The sequence below is a fragment of the Gopherus evgoodei genome, chromosome 2 (genome assembly GCF_007399415.2).
Source record: "Gopherus evgoodei ecotype Sinaloan lineage chromosome 2, rGopEvg1_v1.p, whole genome shotgun sequence".
Taxonomy (NCBI): domain Eukaryota; kingdom Metazoa; phylum Chordata; order Testudines; family Testudinidae; genus Gopherus; species Gopherus evgoodei.
In genome coordinates this window covers 90,337,168-90,357,004 of record NC_044323.1, presented here as the reverse complement: position 1 = coordinate 90,357,004, position 19,837 = coordinate 90,337,168, and the positions used below count along the sequence as shown (strand labels likewise).

General features: G+C 46.9%; 1 protein-coding gene across 2 annotated transcripts in view; it reads right to left on the bottom strand.

The window, feature by feature from the left end:
- Positions 1-19,837, bottom strand: part of NPSR1 (neuropeptide S receptor 1) — a 104,648-nt gene that overhangs the window by 38,404 nt on the left and 46,407 nt on the right. For both annotated transcript variants that reach the window (XM_030549353.1, XM_030549354.1), the window contains exons 3-4: positions 11,000-11,103; positions 8,744-8,837 (exon numbers count right to left, since the gene is read on the bottom strand). In XM_030549353.1, coding sequence (XP_030405213.1) covers positions 8,744-8,837; positions 11,000-11,103 — 198 coding nt within the window. The remainder of the gene's footprint in view (positions 1-8,743; positions 8,838-10,999; positions 11,104-19,837) is intronic.

Sequence of the window (19,837 nt, the reverse complement as noted above, 5' to 3'; positions counted from 1 at the left end):
CGCTCCAGGTCCCGCCGCCGCTCGCAGTCCCGGCACCGCTCCCCTCAGCGGTACCGGTCGCACTCGCGGCACCGGTCGACATCGAGACGATCGCGGTCAGGTTCCAGTCGCCGAGACCGGCACTGCGATTCCAGGAGCAGGTCCCGACGCTACTCGCCGCACCGGTCGACCTCCCGGCACCGAGCCGGTGGCAGGTCCCGGTCTCGGTCGACCTCCCGGCACCGAGCCGGTGACAGGTCTCGGTCGACCTCCCGGCACCGAGCCGGTGGCAGGTCCCGGCACCGAAGCGGCGCCCGGTACCGATCAGGATCTCGGCACCGCGACAGAACCCGGTCCCGATCCCGATCCCGGCACCGATATGACTCCCGGCACCGGTCCCCGGCACCGAGACGATCCTCCGTGCCGGCCCGCGCAGACCCTTACCATCCAGGGTCGGCCCCTCCATGGCCCTCTAGACAGCCGTCCGTATCCTCCCAGACGGACAGCGGGTATGCGCTGGGCACCGACCGGCAGACGGCGCTGTTCGGTGATCCGCCGCTGCAGGACCAAGGCCCACAACAGTGGGGATTCTGGACACCCTGGGCATACCATCAGGCCCAGGGCCCCCAGCAGCTCCCTGCTAGGCCGGCGACTGCGGAGCGTAGGGCTCCTGAAGCCTCGTTGTCTCGCCCCCCTCCCTCCCCGGAAGGGGAGGAAGGGTCCAAGCAGCAAGACTCCGCTGTGGCTCCTGAGGCAGAGGCGAGGGCTGAGGAAGACCCTCAGTTAGACACTCTCGTGCCTGGGGTCTCATCATCCTCCTCCCCGGATGAGGCGGTGGCGGGTACCTCCTCCAACAGTCCCCCCCCGCTGGATCTCAGGGCGCACCAAGACCTCCTCAGGCGTTTGGCTCAAAATTTGAGTCTGCAGGCAGAGGAGGTCTCGGAGATAGAGGATCCAATTGTGACCATCCTCTCTTCTGATGCTCCCACCAGGGTCGCCCTGCCCTTCATACGGACCATCCAGGCCAACGCCAACACCATCTGGCAGTCCCCGGCCTCCATCCCTCCAACGGCGAAAGGCGTCGAGAGGAAGTACATGGCCCCTTCTAGGGGATACGAATATCTCCATGTACACCCGACTCCGGGTTCACTGGTGGTGCAATCAGTGAACGATAGGGAGCGTCATGGCCAGGAGGCTCCAGCCCCCAAATCCAGAGAAGCCAGGCGGATGGACCTCCTTGGCCGTAAGGTGTATTCGGCTGGGGCGCTGCAGCTCAGGATCTCCAACCAGCAGGCCCTGCTGAGCAGATATGCCTTTAATTCCTGGGTGGCAGTGGACAAATTTAAGGAGCTGCTGCCACAGGATGCTCGCCAAGAGCTTGCGGCCATCTTGGACGAAGGCAAGAAGGTCGCGCGCACGGCTTTGCAAGCCTCCTTGGACGCTGCGGACTCGGCTGCCCGTACCCTCGCGTCAGGAGTTACGATGCGTCGCATCTCCTGGCTGCAGGTTTCCGGCCTTCCGCCGGAGCTCCAGCATACTATACAGGACCTTCCTTTCGAAGGCCAGGGCTTGTTCTCTGACAAGACAGACCCCAGACTCAAGAGTCTGAAAGACAACCGGGTCATTATGCGGTCCCTCGGGATGCACACCCCCGTGACGCAGCGTAGACCCTTTAGGTCGCAGCAACAACAACAACGCAGGCTGTTTTCCCAGTTCCGCCAGCGGCAGGACCTTTACAGGCGCCCCGGCAGGAACGGAAGGCGCAGGCACTCGGGGAACCAAGGGGGGCAGAACCAAGGCTCCTCAAAACCCCCGCCTGGTCCTAAGCCTTCATTTTGAAGGTGCGCCCGAGGGCGCAGTAACAGTATCCCCTATGGATCCTTCCCCCCCGTTTTCCAACCGCCTTTCGTTTTTCCTCCCGGCGTGGTCCCAAATAACATCGGACCGCTGGGTCTTAAGCATGGTGCAGACGGGATACCGCCTGCAGTTTGTTTCATTCCCTCCTTCCCGCCCTCCTTCCTCGTCCCTCTTCAGGGACCCCTCTCACGAGCAATTCCTTCGGCAGGAGGTGCAGACGCTCCTCAGCAAAGGAGCTATAGAGGCGGTTCCGGAAAGCGAGAAAGGCAAGGGGTTTTATTCCCGCTACTTTCTGATCCCCAAGGCCAAGGGGGGCCTCAGGCCTATCCTCGACCTGCGAGAGCTCAACAAATACCTCGTGAAGTTGAAGTTCCGCATGGTATCCCTGGGGACCATTATTCCATCCCTGGATCCGGGAGACTGGTACGCCGCCCTCGACATGCAGGACGCGTATTTCCACATTGCCATTTGGCCGCGCCACAGACGCTTCCTCCGCTTCGTTGTGGGGGCTCTTCATTATCAATTTGCAGTCCTCCCATTTGGCCTGTCCCCGGCCCCGAGGGTGTTTACAAAATGCATGGCAGTTGTCGTGGCGCATCTTCGGCGCAACCGTGTCCACGTGTTCCCTTATCTGGACGACTGGTTGATTCGGGGCACGTCGGAACAACAAGTCAACAGCCATGTCCGCGTGATCACCGGCATGTTTGCAAGTCTGGGCCTCTTGATAAACACAGACAAGTCCACCCTGAGGCCCACTCAGAAGGTGGAATTTATGGGGGCCGTCCTGGACGCCACTGTGGGCAGGGCCTCACTGCCTCTGCAACGGTTTCAGACCATGGTGGCGATCGTTCAACATTTGCGGTCAGCCCCATTGACGTCAGTGAGGACATTTCTAACCCTGTTGGGCCACATGGCGGCTTGCACCTTTGTGACCGACTACGCTCGGCTCCGCATGAGGCCTCTCCAGTTGTGGCTTATCAGTCATTACAGGCCGGCAAGGCAACCATTAGACATGTTAGTCACAATCCCCCAGAAGGTCTTAGATTCTCTCGGCTGGTGGCTAGACCAGTCCGTATTATGTGCGGGTCTTCCCTTCCACCCCCCTCAGCCCTCGGTATCCCTGACAACGGATGCCTCAGATCTAGGCTGGGGGGCCCACCTAGGGACCCTGCGGACACAGGGCCTGTGGTCTCGGGAGGAGGTGGGGCTACACATCAACATGCGGGAGTTGAGAGCGGTCCGCCTTGCTTGTCAAGCGTTCTGTCATCAGCTTCAGGGTCGTTGTGTCGCCGTGTTCACGGACAACACGACGACCATGTACTATATAAACAAGCAGGGCGGAACCAGGTCCTCCTCCCTGTGCCTCGAGGCGATACGACTCTGGGACTTTTGCGTAGCCCACTCCATTCACCTCAGGGCTTCTTTCCTCCCTGGAGTACGGAACACGCTGGCGGATCGATTGAGCAGATCCTTCCTGTCACACGAGTGGTCCCTTCGCCCGGACGTCGCTCTCTCCATTTTCCGGAGGTGGGGTTATCCCCGGGTGGACCTCTTCGCGTCCAAGGGGAACAGGAAGTGCCAAGCGTTCTGCTCCTTTCAGGGCAGGGAGCCGGGGTCGATAGCGGATGCCTTCCTCATCCAGTGGTCGACCCACCTGTACTATGCGTTTCCCCCGTTCCCCCTGGTCCACAAGGTCCTCCTGAAGGTGCGCACAGACAGGGCTCTAGTGATCATGGTGGCCCCGGCATGGCCCAGGCAGCACTGGTACACCATGCTGCTGGACTTGGCCATAGCCGACCCAGTTCCCCTGCCCCTTCATCCGGACCCGATTACCCAGGACCACGGGACCCTCTGTCACCCAGACCTGCAGTCGCTGCGCCTAGCGGCGTGGCTCCTGCGTGGCTGACTGGTTCCGAGCTGCGCTGCTCCACGCCTGTGAAGGAGGTGCTCTTGAGCAGCAGGAAACCGTCCACAAGAGCCACATATTCGGCGAAATGGAAACGCTTCTCCTGTTGGTGCGTAGAGAGAAATCTCCGCCCTATGGAAGTTTCGGTAACCGAAATCTTAGACTATGTTTGGTCCCTCAAAGGGCAAGGTCTGGGCTTATCGTCGTTGCGAGTCCACCTAGCAGCTATCTCCACCTTTCACCCGGGTGCGGACGGTCGCTCCGTTTTTTCTCACCCGACGGTGTCGAGATTCCTTAAAGGGCTGGAACGTTTATTCCCTAACGTCCGTCCCCCTGCTCCGACCTGGGATCTTAACCTGGTGTTGTCCCGGCTCATGGGGCCCCCCTTTGAGCCGTTAGCTACTTGCTCCCTGCTCTACCTCTCTTGGAAGACTGCCTTTCTAGTAGCTATCACCTCAGCTAGACGGGTGTCGGAACTCCGAGCTCTTGTGGTAGACCCCCCATATACGGTCTTCCACAAAGACAAGGTGCAGCTGAGACCACACCCTGCTTTTCTGCCCAAGGTGGTCTCAGCCTTCCACGTCAACCAAGAGATTTTCCTTCCGGTTTTTTTTTCCCAAAACCTCACTCCTCAGGCAGGGAGCAGCAGCTCCACTCGCTGGATGTCCGTAGGGCTCTCGCGTTCTACATAGAGAGGACCAAACCCTTCCGAAAATCCCCCCAGCTTTTCGTGGCGGTAGCAGATCGTATGAAAGGGCTTCCTATCTCCTCCCAGAGGGTATCCTCTTGGGTTACGTCCTGTATCAGGACCTGTTATGACTTGGCCCATGTCCCTACGGGCCGTGTGACCGCGCATTCTACCAGGGCGCAGGCGTCGTTGCTGGCTTTCCTCGCCCGTGTGCCCATCCAGGAAATCTGTCGGGCAGCGACCTGGTCATCGGTCCACACCTTTGCTTCCCACTACGCCCTGGTCCAGCAGTCGAGGGAGGATGCGGCCTTCGGAACTGCAGTGCTCCGTGCCGCGACTTCTCACTCCGACCCCACCGCCTAGGTATGGCTTGGGAGTCACCTAACTGGAATGGATGTGAGCAATCACTCGAAGAAGAAAAGACGGTTACTCACCTTTGTAACTGTTGTTCTTCGAGATGTGTTGCTCACATCCATTCCACACCCGCCCTCCTTCCCCACTGTCGGAGTAGCCAGCAAGAAGGAACTGAGGAGCGGGCGGGCCGGCAGGGATATATATTGGGCGCCATGGCGGCGCCACTCCAGGGGGCGACCTGCCGGCCCACTGGAGTTGCTAGGGTAAAAAGTTTCCGACGAACGTGCACGCGCGGCGCGCACACCTAACTGGAATGGATGTGAGCAACACATCTCGAAGAACAACAGTTACAAAGGTGAGTAACCGTCTTTTTGGTATTTTGTGCATAAAACAGCACATCTTCCATCTGCACAGGACCTGCTTTTGCATTCTAAAGCTGTACCTATGGGATTTTTCTGCAGTGCCACACTTGGACAGTGTTGATTTTAAAAAATAAACTTGGCAAGGTTTTAATCTAAGGTTGCACTTTGCTACATGATATAGATATGGAAATTGGACTGAATTAAACACACCTCCTGGAGGTTTGCATGATGGGATTAAAATGAATGATACCTTTGCAGGCATATCAAAACCCAGCAAGGGTCAGTAAGGAGCCTCTCTGGGTACGTCTACACTGCAGTAAACCCCGCAGCTGACCTAGCTCAGCTGTCTGGCTCGTGGGACTCAGGCTAAGGGGGCTATAAAATTGTAGAGTAGACACTTGGGCTGTAGGCTGAGCTCCGGGACCAGTGTCAGCAGTGGAATCAGGTCACTGCCCTCACTTGGCATCTCCTGTGGGCTCCCACCAGTTCCCGTGCTGGATTCTGGGGACAGCAGGTTGCCAACCGAACAGACCAGGTCATCCTGCCACACCGGCTCCATGCTCAGCACAGTGCCCTGCATCTGGTCAAACTCATCAAACAGGCCTGATGTCAGAGGGTTACCCAGGGTCAGTGGCAGCTCCAGGCTCCAGCGCTCCAGGCATTCGCCTGGGGTGGCAAGCTGCAGGGGGCGCTCTGCCAGTCCCTGCAAGGGCAGCAATCAGGCAGCCTTTGGTGTCGCACCTGCGGGAGGTCCGCCGGTCCCGTGGATTCGGCGGCAATTCGGTGGCAGGTATGCTGAAGCCGCGGGACCTCCCACAGGCACGCCACCAAAGGCTGCCTAACTGCTGTGCTTGGGGCGGCAAAAAAGCTAGAGCCGCCCCTGCCCAAGGTACAGTTCTAGTCCCTGATTTTCTGGTACTCAGTCTTGAATTGCTTAATTTGCTCTCTTCAATGGTCATCAGCCTAGTAAATTTCCAGTGCTGTCTGCTTCTTTGCTATTTGCTGGTATTCATGTGGTCACTCCTGATTCTCTTACTAAAATTCACTATTTGGCTGGCATCATACCTATACGGTAACCAGATGTCCTGATTTTTATAGGCACAGTCCCAATATTTGGAGATTGTTCTTATATAGGCACCTATTACCCCCACTCTCTGTCCTGATTTTTCACACTTGCTAGCTGGTCACCCTACATACCACTGACTAACCAAACTCTAGTCATGCACCTGTGATCATGAAGCAGCATGCTTTGCAAAGGACTTTTTCTCATCTGTGTCCATTGTAAAAGCAGAAGGCTCTCCCAAGGTGTGTTTGCAGCTTGGCAGTCAGAATAAAATAGAAGGGTTAAACGCTGATTCACTGAGCTACTGCACTACAAGGGAGGCAGTTTGCTTCCCTTTCCCTGGAGTCAATTGGTGGCTCTTGAGGGGGGGGAAGGGGGAGAAGAGAGAGAGAGGGCAAAGGAAATTGGCCCATGGGATTGTTGGATACTTCTAGTGAACTCCCAAGTCGGGGAGGAGGGGGCAGGGCTGGCTGCATTTACATTGCAAAGCAATAGGGCTTGAACGCTGGGTCTTGGCTTGACTCTGGCTTGAACCCTCCACCCTCGTACACTCCTAGGATCCTAGGTCTGAGCCTGAGTTTGAGAGATTTGTGTGCAAACAGAAAGGAGGTTTGTGCTCAAGCCTGACTCTGAACCTAGGCTTCCATTGTATTGTAGACATAGTAAGGCAGCATGCAAAACTTTGACCTCAATAGCAACCAGTTCGAAAAAATAGGCTTGCTTCTTTTCAATATGCTAAATTATTCTGTGGCTCTTTGTATCAAATACAGAGATAATTTGATTGACCCTGTCAAGGATACACTCTGCATGGGACAAAGAATATTACCCACCCCAGGGAAGGAAAGGAAAGGAAAAGAGAGATATGATATGGGATTAATTATTTAATGTAAATAATTTGCTATAATATGAAGCCTGTATTGTAGCTATTTATACCCTCAAAGTGCTCTACAAAGATTAACTTATAAATTACTCACAATTAAACTCCTAAACCGAGGGGGAAGTCTAATAACTACTTCTCTTTCTAGTTCATAAATGAAGATACTGTGGCAGTGAGGTTCACCTGCTACACAGATAGGCCCTCAAATAGCTGGTCAGAATTTAAGGAACGTTGAGCACCCAACAGCTCCCCTTAACTTCAGCAGATCTTTTTTTTCAGGACAGAAGGGACCATTAGATCAGCCAGTTTGACTTCCTGCATAACACAAGCCATAGAATTTTACCATTACACCTGTAATGAGTACAATAATTTGAGTTTTGATTAAAGCATATCTTAAAGAAAGCAATCACTGCTTTAATCCTTGTTCTTCCTCACCTCATCCCCGCCCTACTTCTTTTCCCCAACACATCATATTTAATAATGTAAACTCTTTGAGTATGGAAACATCCTTCTGTATTGTACAGCAGCCAGCAGGGCCGGTGCAACCATTTAGGTGACCTAGGCGGTTGCCTAGAGCACTGGCATTTGGGGGGCACCATTTTCTTCAGCAGTGACCGCGGCGGCTGGATCTTCAGCCGCCCCAGTTGCCGTCGGCATTTAGGTGGAGTGAGCTGGAGCAGGGGAGCACGGGGATGGCCACCTGCAGCAAGCGGGGGGGGCAACACGCAGGGGAACTCCCTCCCCAGCTCACCCCTGCCCCTCCTCCTCTCCCCCAAGCACATCGTGGCTGCTTCATTTCTCCCACCTCCCAGGCTTGCGGAACCAATCAGCTTAGGCGCCGCAAGCCTGGGAGGTGGGAGAAGTGAAGCGGTCACAGCATGCTTGAGGTGCTCTTGCACAGAGCAGGGGTGAGCTGGGGCAGGGGGGAGGGGTGCCTCAGAGCGGAGGGTGGGGAGCTGCCCCAAGGAGAGTGCCTCAGGATGGAGGGGGGGAGCTGCCATAGGGGAGGTGCCTCAGGGTGGGGGCGTGGGAGGGGGAAGGGCGCAAGGTGGAAGTTTCGCCTAGGGTGCGAAACATCCTTGCACTGGCCTTGGCAGCCAGCATGTTTTTGGGTGTTGTAAAATTAATGAAAATAATAAAATTATTCCCAACATCTCTCCACACCTTCTGAATGTCACTTATCATGGAAAAGAACCACCCTTTACAGATGTTTAAAACTCAACCTCCCCCAACCCCAATAATTTCATATAATGAGCCAACAGACTGGAGGAGCTCATGCTGTATTTAATAATGTATTTATTTTCCCAGTTTTACCTATTTACATTGAAAAAGCTCATTCAAACACTATGTGAAATTAAATGGTCCAAATTAATCCCTGCTGTGATGCCTGTAGTCAATGGAATTGCACTAAGGACAGGTTTTTTTTGTCCATTGTGTATAGTAATTCTTTTCTGAAAATGCTGGAAGATAATGGGAAACCTTTACACATTTTAAAATAGTTTAATTCTGCATAATATAATATTGCCAAGACCAGGAATTAATAAAGGATCTTAGTACACTAATCATGATAACACTGCTTTCATTGAAAAGTTGTTTAGCGAAATAAAGATATTTAATCCACATCTAGAGCAGTAGCAAGGTACAAAATTTCTCCTACCTCCCTGAAGGAACTTCATTGGATAAACTATGGCATGGTAACGGTCTATGCTGAGTGAAACCAGAACGTAAGTTGAGGCATACAGAAGGACAACCTGAGGTAGAAGAGGGGAAAAAAACACAACACTTATAAGCAATTTAAATTACAATGGGTAGAATTCACATGGGGAACTTAGACTGAGCATTGCAGTGCCTAACTTTTAGGCACCTAGTGTGAAATGTACAGCCCTGAGTTGGGCACCCAGGCTTCCTATACAATGCATGGGGAGAGTTAGGTGTCTAAAAAAGATTCACAAAAGCCAGCACAATGAGTGGATAGGTGCCCAAGCTGCCAATAGGAAATGCTGAGAAGAGGGATGTGGCATAAGCCTCACCCATCAAAGGGAATTAGCTGCCTGTGTCTGAGTCTGAATGAAGTGGTTCCCTTCACTTGGGATCCTCTTGTGGAGTTAGGCATCTAAATCAGGTCAGTCCTTCCTCAGGAAAGAAATCTGAGGTGGAGATGCTGTTGCTTCCACCCCATGCCCAAGAACAAGAGCACTCACTCCCAGTATGGGGGACACAGGTTCAAATCCCCACTGTATGAGAATGCTTGAGGCTATAGGGTATTGTGAGGGACAGGTCTCTGCTGAAGCCACTTTTTCTAAAATACTTAAATAGACATTGGCCAGAAAGAGAGAGACTGACTCTATAACCCAGGGGCTAGGGCTCCCACCTGGGGTGAGACGCCCAAATTCAAGGCTTTACTCCAGTGACTATTTAAACTGGCTTCTGAGCACATCTGCTGGACCAGGCCATCAAGGCAATGTCCACTTTGTGAATCCTCCTTGAGTTTAGGTGCAAGTTAGATTCCAAACTACTAGTGGTGTCAAGACTGAGGTAGTTGTGTGCATGTCCATTGGCAGAAATTTAGGACTTTGCCAGTGGAAATGTAGGCAGCTCATCAGGTATTATGAAGATCTAAATTTTGGTTGAGGCCACTTTAGGGACATAAGACCTGCTTGTGAATTCCCTCCCTTTCCCCCAGATTTCTCAGTATGTGATATTTGGCAAACACTTAGGGCAAGATTCTGCCATCGTTTCTTTGAGTAGTACCTTTCTCCATGAGTAGTCACATTGAAATCAATCAGTGAGACTACCCTCTGATTAAGGGGTTACTGAGTGGTAGAATCTGTCCCTAAGATTCCATTTGGGATGTCCCTGTGTGGAATTGTTTTAGATTGATGAGTATGAATACACTATTTAAGTAGCATACACTCTTGCAGCTCTTTCACTTATAATTTCCTCTCCCCATTTCAAAATTTTGTTGTAATTGGCAAGGTCCAACAACCACAAAATCAGACATGCAATTTGTACACAAAACAGAAGCCCTATTAAATACCATCATTTTTCATGATTAAACTTCAATCATGTGTGGGATTACCAAGAAGATATGGTTGGGCCGGCTAATAAATAACTATTGCTTTTGAGCCTTCTGCTACCCAGTAGACATCCTTACTCATGAGAATGCAAACCTCACTGTTCAGGATAATCTCTGGAACTGGACCAGATTTTTGCTCCCAATTAAATCGCTGTGAATTTGAAGTAATAGCATTGATTTCTGTGGAGTTGCTTTGGATTTACAACAGGCTAAGTGAGATCAGAATCTGGTTTGCTATTTTTGGACTGAGATTAGAAATAGGGATTGAGGCGGGCTGGGGGGGACGGGACATGAAAGGAGAGCTTTTCAAAGACACAAATGTCAGTTAGGCACCCAGCTCCCAGGGAAGATCAATGTGAATTAAGGGTCTCTTAGACATTTTTGATTTTTGCAAAATCTCCCATGAAGACTAATTACTTTTAAATACTGGCGTTTTTGTCATTAAATGGCACTTCTAAAAAGCTCCTATGCTTAGGGAGTAGGAGACAGGGAACTACATACATTTAATGGCTAAGATGCTGGGACAAATTCAGCTCTGGTGTAAGCAATTCAAATCTATTGTCTTGAATGGAATTTGCACCTGCTTACAATTTTGCACCTCCATGACTTTTTCCATTGTTGTATCTACCATTTAATATATAAGCAGTTAAACTTTCATGCTTTATTCTTTAAAGGCCAGTTTTGTTAGCTTCTTTGATGAATGGGGGTGATTTAAGGGCATTTATACAACAATTTAACAAGCACTTAATGTTACAGTGCATCGGGATACAAGACTTTGAGTTCTTATCTAGTCAGGGTGTGCAGCTGTGGGTACTAGATATTGAATAGTTTCTGTACCTGCAGGTAGCGAACAACTCTGCAGACAAGATCAGGGGCCATGAAATCACCTGTGATGCGCCAAATTATATCAGTCAGTATATTTATGAATCCTGTAAAACAATCTGCAAACAAAAATAAAGAAAGATACATTAATGGAAACAAACACCTGGCAGTAGTTAGTTCGGGTATTTACTGTTATCATCACTTACTTTGTACTGCACCTTTAAATCTCTAAGGACACATCTGTCTACTGAGACGCCCAGCCATTTTGTGAATAGTTCAGTGCAGACTGTTAGTCTGGAAATGCACCAAATGGAGACCTTATCTTCTGTTCTTCTTTTAAATTGTTCTCTTAATCTAAAATAAAATCCATTCAATTCACGACAGTATTTGGCACCTAAGTTCCATTTTTAGGCACCACTGAGATCCACAAGACTCCCACTCAGCTGTTGCTTAGCTCCTAGGTGCTTAAATCTTTCTCAGGCCTAAGTTTTTGCACTGAGTTCCTTTGGTACCTATAAAAAGCGACAAAGAGTCCTGTGGCACCTTATAGACTAACAGAAGTATTACAGCATAAGCTTTCATGGATTCACCCACAAAAGCTTATGCTCCAATATGTCTGTTAGTCAATAAGGTGCCACAGGATTCTTTGTCGCTTTTTTCAGATCCAGACTAACACGGCTACCCCTCTGATATTTGGTACCTATGTTTCTGCCTCTGGGCATGCCCACTGCAACCTCACTCTAGGCACCCAGGCTCCTATTTCTCACTGAAGCACCAGAAGAATTCCTAAATTGGGGAAGATAGGTGTTTCAGACATGTTAAACCCGTGGAAAAAACACAAAATTTGGGCTCTTTTTTTGGCTTAATTGGCTTGTGAGTTGCTTGTTGGCTAGTTTTTGGCTTGTAGCTTGTTGCTTCTTTTTTTGATCAGCTCCCAGCAAGCAGGGGCAGGGAGGGAGAGAGTCAGGGGTGCACAGTGGGCCCACCACAGTCCCAGACTGCACACTGGGGGCATCTAGTCACATAGAATGTTGAGGTTCTTAGGGACTGGCTTGTTCTAGCCTTGTTTTGAAATGGGATTAGCTTGATTTTTGGCTTATTGTGAAAGTTGGGGTGCTTATTTACCAAGTGAAAGCTCGCAACTGTGAGGTGTTTAGCTGCCTGAGTCGTGGGGTCACAGGGGGTGGGGAGAGGGTTAATAAGTAGGCATGCTCAGAGGGAGCCTACCAGATTGAGCCCCCCAGCTGAGCTCACACAAACAGTTGGGGGAGGGGAAGGGAGATAGACTCAATCTAACTCCCTCTGGTCCAATTAATAATAATTATTCAATTATTGAAAGTGGAACAATTTCTATAGAAAAGACTAAGGGAGACCCACATCAGAATATCCAGTAGCCTAGTGAGACAGGCAGAGCCTTGTTCAAATCCCTTCACAGGCTCAGGAAGAGTGGGGACGTGAACCAGGGTTCTTCTGAATCTTGGGAGTACCCTGCCCACTATGCTGAATGGTATGAGATGAGCTTTTCCCTCATGGCTATTTTATTTTTGGGTCACATACACAATTTCCACAGCTGAATGCCTTTCTGTTCGGGTGCCTAAAAGTCAGGTGCTGTGACACTCTGCATTGCAACACCCAAGTCCTTTTATGGACCCCACCCAAAGTAACTGCTTGCTTTTTGCACACAGAGAAACATAGCATGTTAGTTTCATGCAGGACCGGCGCTAGAGCTTTTTGGGGTGGGGTAGCAGGCGGCTCCGGTGGAGCTGCCGCAGCCATTTCTGCGGAGGGTCCGTTGGTCCGCGGCTCCGGTGGAGCTGCCACAGCCGTGCCTGCGGGAGGTCCATTGGAGCTGCGCGGGACCAGCGGACCGTCCGCAGGCACGCCTGCGGCAGCGCCACCAGAGCCGCCTGCCGCCCCCCCTCAGCAAAATGCCGCCCCCTGAAAATCCTGGCGCCCTAAGTGATTGCCTAGTTCACCTCAATGGAAGCGCCAGCCCTGGTTTCATGTATGAGTAACTGTTAAGGATTATTCACCCAGGGCTTGATTCTCAATATGATTCTCAAAGTTAAGCATGTATTTAAGAGTTTTGCTGGATCCTGGACAGAGTGCTCAGCACCTTGTAGGAATGAGACCATGATGTTCTGGTTTTGTTACAAATTCCAAAGTAGGCCTAACCTAGTGCATAGTTTCAGTGTGAGTTGCAAAGCATTCCTGTGAACGTTTCCAGATAAGTCAAAAAGTCTGGGCCACTTTATGGCTTTGAATTTCATTTGCTTAGTTTTCAAACAGAAATTGGATTTGGTTTTGGTTGTACTAAACCTAGACTGGGATTTTCCAAATCTCACTTATCTGCCTCCTTAGAGCTGTTTTGTTTCAGCCATATGGGTCTGGATTTGATCCATCTCTAACTTTCACACATTTTCTATAAATTACCAGTAAAAGATCACATTTGCATAAAATGTGGGTTGTACAGGTATTTATCTCAACAGAACCAAATGCCTAATTGTTTGAGGCTCATCCATCATTACTTTTATTGTCCTTTTAACTGTAAAAAAGAAATATATCTGCAGGAAAACGTCTGAGGTGAAATCATCCCCCTTCTCTCCATTTCAGTGAATGGGGGTGTCAAGGCTGATTCCCCACTCTGGCATTTCGAGTGCAGAAGGTGGGGGCCTGCAAGGATTTTAAATATTAATACTGGCCACTCCAGGCTTGTATTAAACTTCCAAGGTCACAGCTTCTCTCTGACCTTGGATGGGTAGATGCTGCCACCACCCAAGTGCAATCTCACCCCCCCCTTTGAGAACCCAGGAAAAAACACGTGGGAATTCCTTTCTATGGGGTACCCTCAAGCCCTTTCACCCCCTCTTCCCCTCCCCCCAGGGGGAAGAGCTGAGAAAGAAAACAAAGGAAATTACCTGTTGCCGCCAGCTAATGAAACAACATATGCACAAACCTCTTAGGGACAGAACAATCCAATCTTGTTCTTAAACATAAAATTTATTAAAAACAAAAAGAAAGGAAATACATTTGGAATTTAGGCTTTTTGCTAGATTTTAAAAAAAAAACAATTACAAAGATTAAGCATCAAGATGCTCTCTTGAGGTTCAGCTTAAAGGTTAAAGCAAAACAATAGCATGTGGGCTTAGCACAGGAGTCCACGAGCCTTATAAATAAAACCTAATTGCATCTTTTTAGACATTTCTAATCTACTTACATATCCGAGTTTCAGATGAGTAGGTTTGAGGCATGAATTAATGCTTTTTCATACCTAGTTTTAAAACTGCTTACAGCATTGCTGCTCTGTGTCTCCGCTTTCCAGAGAACAACAACACACAAAGGGAAGTTTTTTTTCCCCCGTTTTAAAAAGTTCTAACCCTCCCATTGAGTCTTGTGGTCAGGTGCCCACTCCTTTCCTTTAACTGTGTTGTTTTTTAACTTTACAGGTAAAGCAAGTGGAGAACAGCCCCCAAGAGGGACTTTATAGCTAACTGGCTAGATGGATGTCCATAAAAGGGACCTTCTCTCCTTCTCCCTTCATTTATCACAGGGAGTTTTGCCATTGATTTTGATTAGGCCATGATTTCACTCCTGGACTAAATATTTTGCATCCAACTCTATTGTCACCTTAAAGCTAACGTCCTTATGTCTGTTTCTGGTCATGTAACTCACTTTCACTGATAAATTTATGCCCCAAGCTCTGTTTTTGGAGTAACCCAACGCCAGTGCTCATTAAGGTAAGATGGTAGTTCTCTCTTATCAGATGAACAAATCAACATTCTAAGCAGTTCAGTATTTTATGAAAAGCTTTATACTGAGAGTCAACAAACCTGTTATTCCTCATAACCTGCTAAACACTACTGAGTTCCTGTATTTTTTTAAATGTCCCTCCCTGGAGGACAGGATTAATTTTAAAGTCCCACGATTGCATTCATAAAAGCCACTCTTCAAAGCAAAATGATGCATCACTCTTGAAGCTTTCTACCATGCAAAAAGATGCTCTGGGCAGGTTTCTCTGGAGAAATTGCTCGGTAACCTGGATTCTATGAACTGGACCTAGCTAATTTTTTGACTTCTCTTTTCTGCACATAAGGCATACATGAAATTAAAATACAAATGTTCTCATTATTGGTGCAAAAAATGAAATGAGACTGTATTCATGACTTTTTTTTAATCCTCAAATTATTCCTATCCCTGCCTTAATCGTCCTTCATCCTCCATTTCCATTTTCCTTGCGTCTCTGCTCCCACTCCCTGATGTTTCCATCCTCCTCTGGTCTAGCTAGGATTCCCTTTTTGGTGCCTTCATAGTGAATGCTACTCCTTAAATTAGTGAAAGTGCCATATTTACATAATGTGAAGCGTTCACCCTGAGGCTTTAATGAATTCTTTCCTGCTGACATATCCCAGGATAAAATCAACTGTGCTTCACAAGATAGTCCTTGTGAAGAAACCCCCATCACCCTTGTCTCTGCTACAGAACCAGCTGGGATTCAATTACTGTGTTTGTTTAGCAAGTGGATCTTGTTAACTTGCCATGTAGGGATTATAACCTCCTGACTCTCTCTGTGTGTGGCCTTGGACTCATACACCAGTAGGAAGTTTACTGAAGACCACTCGGCCAGGTAGATGGGAGGGATGAGCATGCTATGTTATTGGAGTGATTTAGATAATCTACAGATGAGTATCCAAACTTTTGGGTGTTTTCTTGACTAGATTCAGACGTCCAGACGCTTTGATGTTTGCCATTGGGTACTGTATATTGGTTCTTTCTAACAGCTAAGGGAATGGATGAACTCTTTGAGCTCATCACCTATCCTTTTAGTCACTCAAAGTGTTTTGTTTGACTCTTTGTGCAGTACAGCATGTGTGTGATAGAGAGTGTAAATGCATGAGCCTGAATACAATGCACAGTGTTCAGTTCAAAGCACCGGTAACCAAATGTAGAGAGATGTAGATTCTAAATGTATTGTCTTCTCCTCTAACTGCAGAAACTCTCCCACATAAAACCCAATGTATTGCCTTCTGGAGATTAGATTTCAGAAACCCTTATATCTGTTTTGACCACAGCACACAGGTGACCAGCACCTTCCCAGATGCCAGAAATCCTACTGCTCCTTCCCCCCAAACAAATCTGAATGTACTAAACGCACATAGCTGTGATGCAGATTCTGAACCCAAAGCCAGAGGTAAGTTGCTTCTACAAATTCCTAGTCACTGATAAATAAATAGAATGCTGGATTATTGCAACTACTAGAGTGACTCCTTGAAGAGTGAGGATTTTGTGCTCCTAGAACTTGGTTTCACAAAGGTCAGGAACTTGGAAGTCAGCTGATTTCTGCTAGAAGGTAGTGGCAGCCACAGACTGTGTTTTGTATTTGGTAAACCTTTTTATTACCTGTATTGCTAGATCGCAGAATCAATGTACTATCCACAGTATGTATGGCTCTAGGAGCCTACGATATCTGATTTATCTATCTGATCGTCAAGGTTCTCATCACCATGGTACCAGTGCACACATCATTTAAACAGTTGGCTTCCTTCCAATGAATAGTCTTTTAATTGTATTATAAGTCCAAAATGTAACTAACCTTTCCTTCCTCAAAACAATGCAAACTGTCCAGACTGGTCAGCTTTCACTCATATCTGTGAATGTCTTTTTTAATGCCAATATCACCTACCTTTCCTCCTTCAGAGGATCTTATCTGTGTGCCATTTGCCTTCTGCCTATGTTCCTAGGCAATTGAAATACACTGTAGATAATGATATTATTTCTGTTTCTTCGCTCAAAGTAGAGGGAAAAAAAGACACAGATTAGTTCTTTTTCCTCTCCTTTTGATGGGAAAAATAATTGCTTACAATTGGTGAATCTGAAAGTATTCCATGATTCATAACAATATGCTCTGACTCTGCATATACACAAAGATCAGACAAGATGTTTCCTTTTTAATCAAGAAACTATAATTGTAGTGATGTGAGGAGGAGGGTTAGTAGTTCTATATATTGAGAGAAAAGGAATTTTTGTTTTGTTTTTTAATAGCTTAAAAAAATTCCATGCAACATTAAATAAACAAATAAAAAATCTTAGTGGGATGGCATGGGTGAACTAGCATCTACTTTTAGTAAGGTCCAAATCCTGGTTGGGTTTCTAAGGAATGTTCCTTTGATTTAAGTGGGATTATTTGGCAAACAAGATTTGGCCTTCTGAGTACGAGGCTTTTTGTTCTTAAATGACCTGATCCAAAGCGAGCTTAACTCGTTAAATAAAATGTAAACTTTACAAAATGCAACCTTTTAAAAAGAGATTTATTAAAAAGAGACAGAATCCCTGGAAAATGGAGATGGGGAAGATCTTGTCAGATCTAGGAGACATGAAACCAAGCACTGAAAACCCAGCTAGAACTTTTTTGGCTGGAAAAGATTGCAGGGGTGAGGCAAAATCTGAAAATAATGGACACCGCAGGCCATTTCTGCAGTGTCCATTGCGTTCTGTGGAATTACTTTGCATTTTCACTAGTGTAACTGAGAGCAGAATTTGCCCCTAGAGAGTTGTGAGTGATGGAGCCACTAAATGCGTAAGATGACTACAGAGATTCATGTGGAACAGCTTCCTGAAATGATTAAAGAGAATATAAAAACGAAAGGGGTGCACACTTCTGAATGCAAATATGCCATTGAGACTAACTAAACAAAATAGATACAATTCCATTACCCAGAACAAATGAAAGTAATTAATAGGGCTATTGATTAATCACAGTTAACTCATGCAATTAACTAAAAGAAAATTAATTGCTATTAAAAAAAATCACTATTAATCACAGTTTTAATTGCATTGCTAAACAATAGAATACCAATGGAAATTTATTAAATATTTTTGGATGTTTTTCTACATTTTCAAATATATTGATTTCACTTACAACCCAGAATACAAAGTGCACACTGTTCACTTTATATTAGTATTTTTATTACAAATATTTGCACTGTAAAATGATAAAAGAAACAGTATTTTTCAATTCACCTCATACAAGTACTCAAGTGCAATCTCTTTATCCTAAAAGTGCAATTTACAAATGATAAATGCATTATTCTGTGTTAAGTGAAATCAATATATTTTAGAATGCAGAAAACATGCAAAATATTTAAATAAATGGTATTGTAATATAGTTTAACAGTGTGATTAATCACAATTAATTTTTTTAATCGCTTGACAGTCCTAGTAATTAATAATCTAACACGGGAATACACTTATGCATGGTCATCCTTACTGGGTCAAATTCAACCTTATTATATGGTCAATGGAATTGCTCGTGATATATCTGGCTCAATATTCAGGATGGCTTGAACTAAGGAATAGTGAAAGAGAAAATGGCCTGACACCCGTGGACAGCTCATTCTAAAAACTAATTCAGCAAACCATCTTGGAAAGAAAGAGGAAGCAGACTCTCTCTCTCACCCAGAACAGCTCGATTATTTAATTATCTGTAATGGCATTGCTTTGTGTAGTCACGTTCTTGAGGACTCTGCAGGACTTTTCTGTTGGAAATGGGAAGTGGATTTCTCTGAAGCCATCACTTTTTTCATATACTGTACATGGTTATCGGTAACAAATGTAGTTCTGATTATTGCTGAGAACAGTCCTGTTAAGCCAGACATGGTGACCTACTCAATTTTACTGAGGCTTTCTACTAAGTTGATTTTTCTGCACTTGATACCATTTGGTGGTATTATTAAATTACTTCCTATAACATGGAAGTACAGTAAAGACAACATAAAAATGGGTGTTTGGGGTTGTTTTATTCACAGCTTCAAATTGCATGAGGTAAAACAGCAGGAGGTTTTGTAATGCAAGACAGAGGGCATTTCCTTGTAAGGATACAGGGTTTCCCTTAGCTGAGTCTTTTGGGGGTTTCCTTGCATGTACGTTTTCTTCACCAACCTCGGACAAAAGAACATTTCTTTCATGAATGTAGGAATCAATAATTTGTTGTGCCTAGCATGTAAGGTAGGGATATAACTGAGTGATTGCTCCATTGAGCCAATAGGGTTCTACACCCATAAATGCGATGTCTTTGAAACGGCTTGACAGCTTTTCCCAGAACACTGTCTTGCTGGTTAGCTATATATATCTTTCCCTCCAGTTATACCATTGCTTTAGATTCTCTTGATTTATATTTTACAGTTGGCATTTTGTGGCAGAGCTGCCTTCCAACTTGTTAAAACAGCTGATTTCATTATAACTCTTGCGACCCAGATAGACATAAAGTAAAATGAACTGAGTGCTCTTAAGGTGCTAGATTATCAGACCTGGAGACCAAAGTTCTTCATTTATCCATGGAATGGGTATAATATAAGCAAGCAAGTGTAAGCTTGAATGTCCTCACCCTCCACACATGCACATCACCTGCTTATGTAGCTCACAGAACTAGAAGGGCTCCTGTGAGAGTGGAAAGGTCTCCATGCTCATCCATTCTTTGGACTGTCTTCTTCATGAACCCTGCTAATAAGGGTGCTAGTATTCCCGGTTTTGGAAGGGCTCTGTGATATGGACTCACGTCCACTTGAAACCCATCCTTTCCTCTCCATCCTCTCACTCCCTACACCTTTCAAAACAATTTGATCACTTCTGACCTGGGTAGGATTTGAACTGGTGACCTAGAATGAAAGACTCCATATCCTATTCTCAGCCTCCTGAACCATTCAGAGAGAACATTGCTATATTCTGCAAAGGATTTTGAAGTCTGTTTCTCTTTATTTTCTTCCTCTCTTGGTAACCAATCATTTAATCCCAGTTGCTAGCACTTGAGTTTGCAAAATCTCCCTCCAAACGTCATAATACCATTGCTTAAGCCCTGGC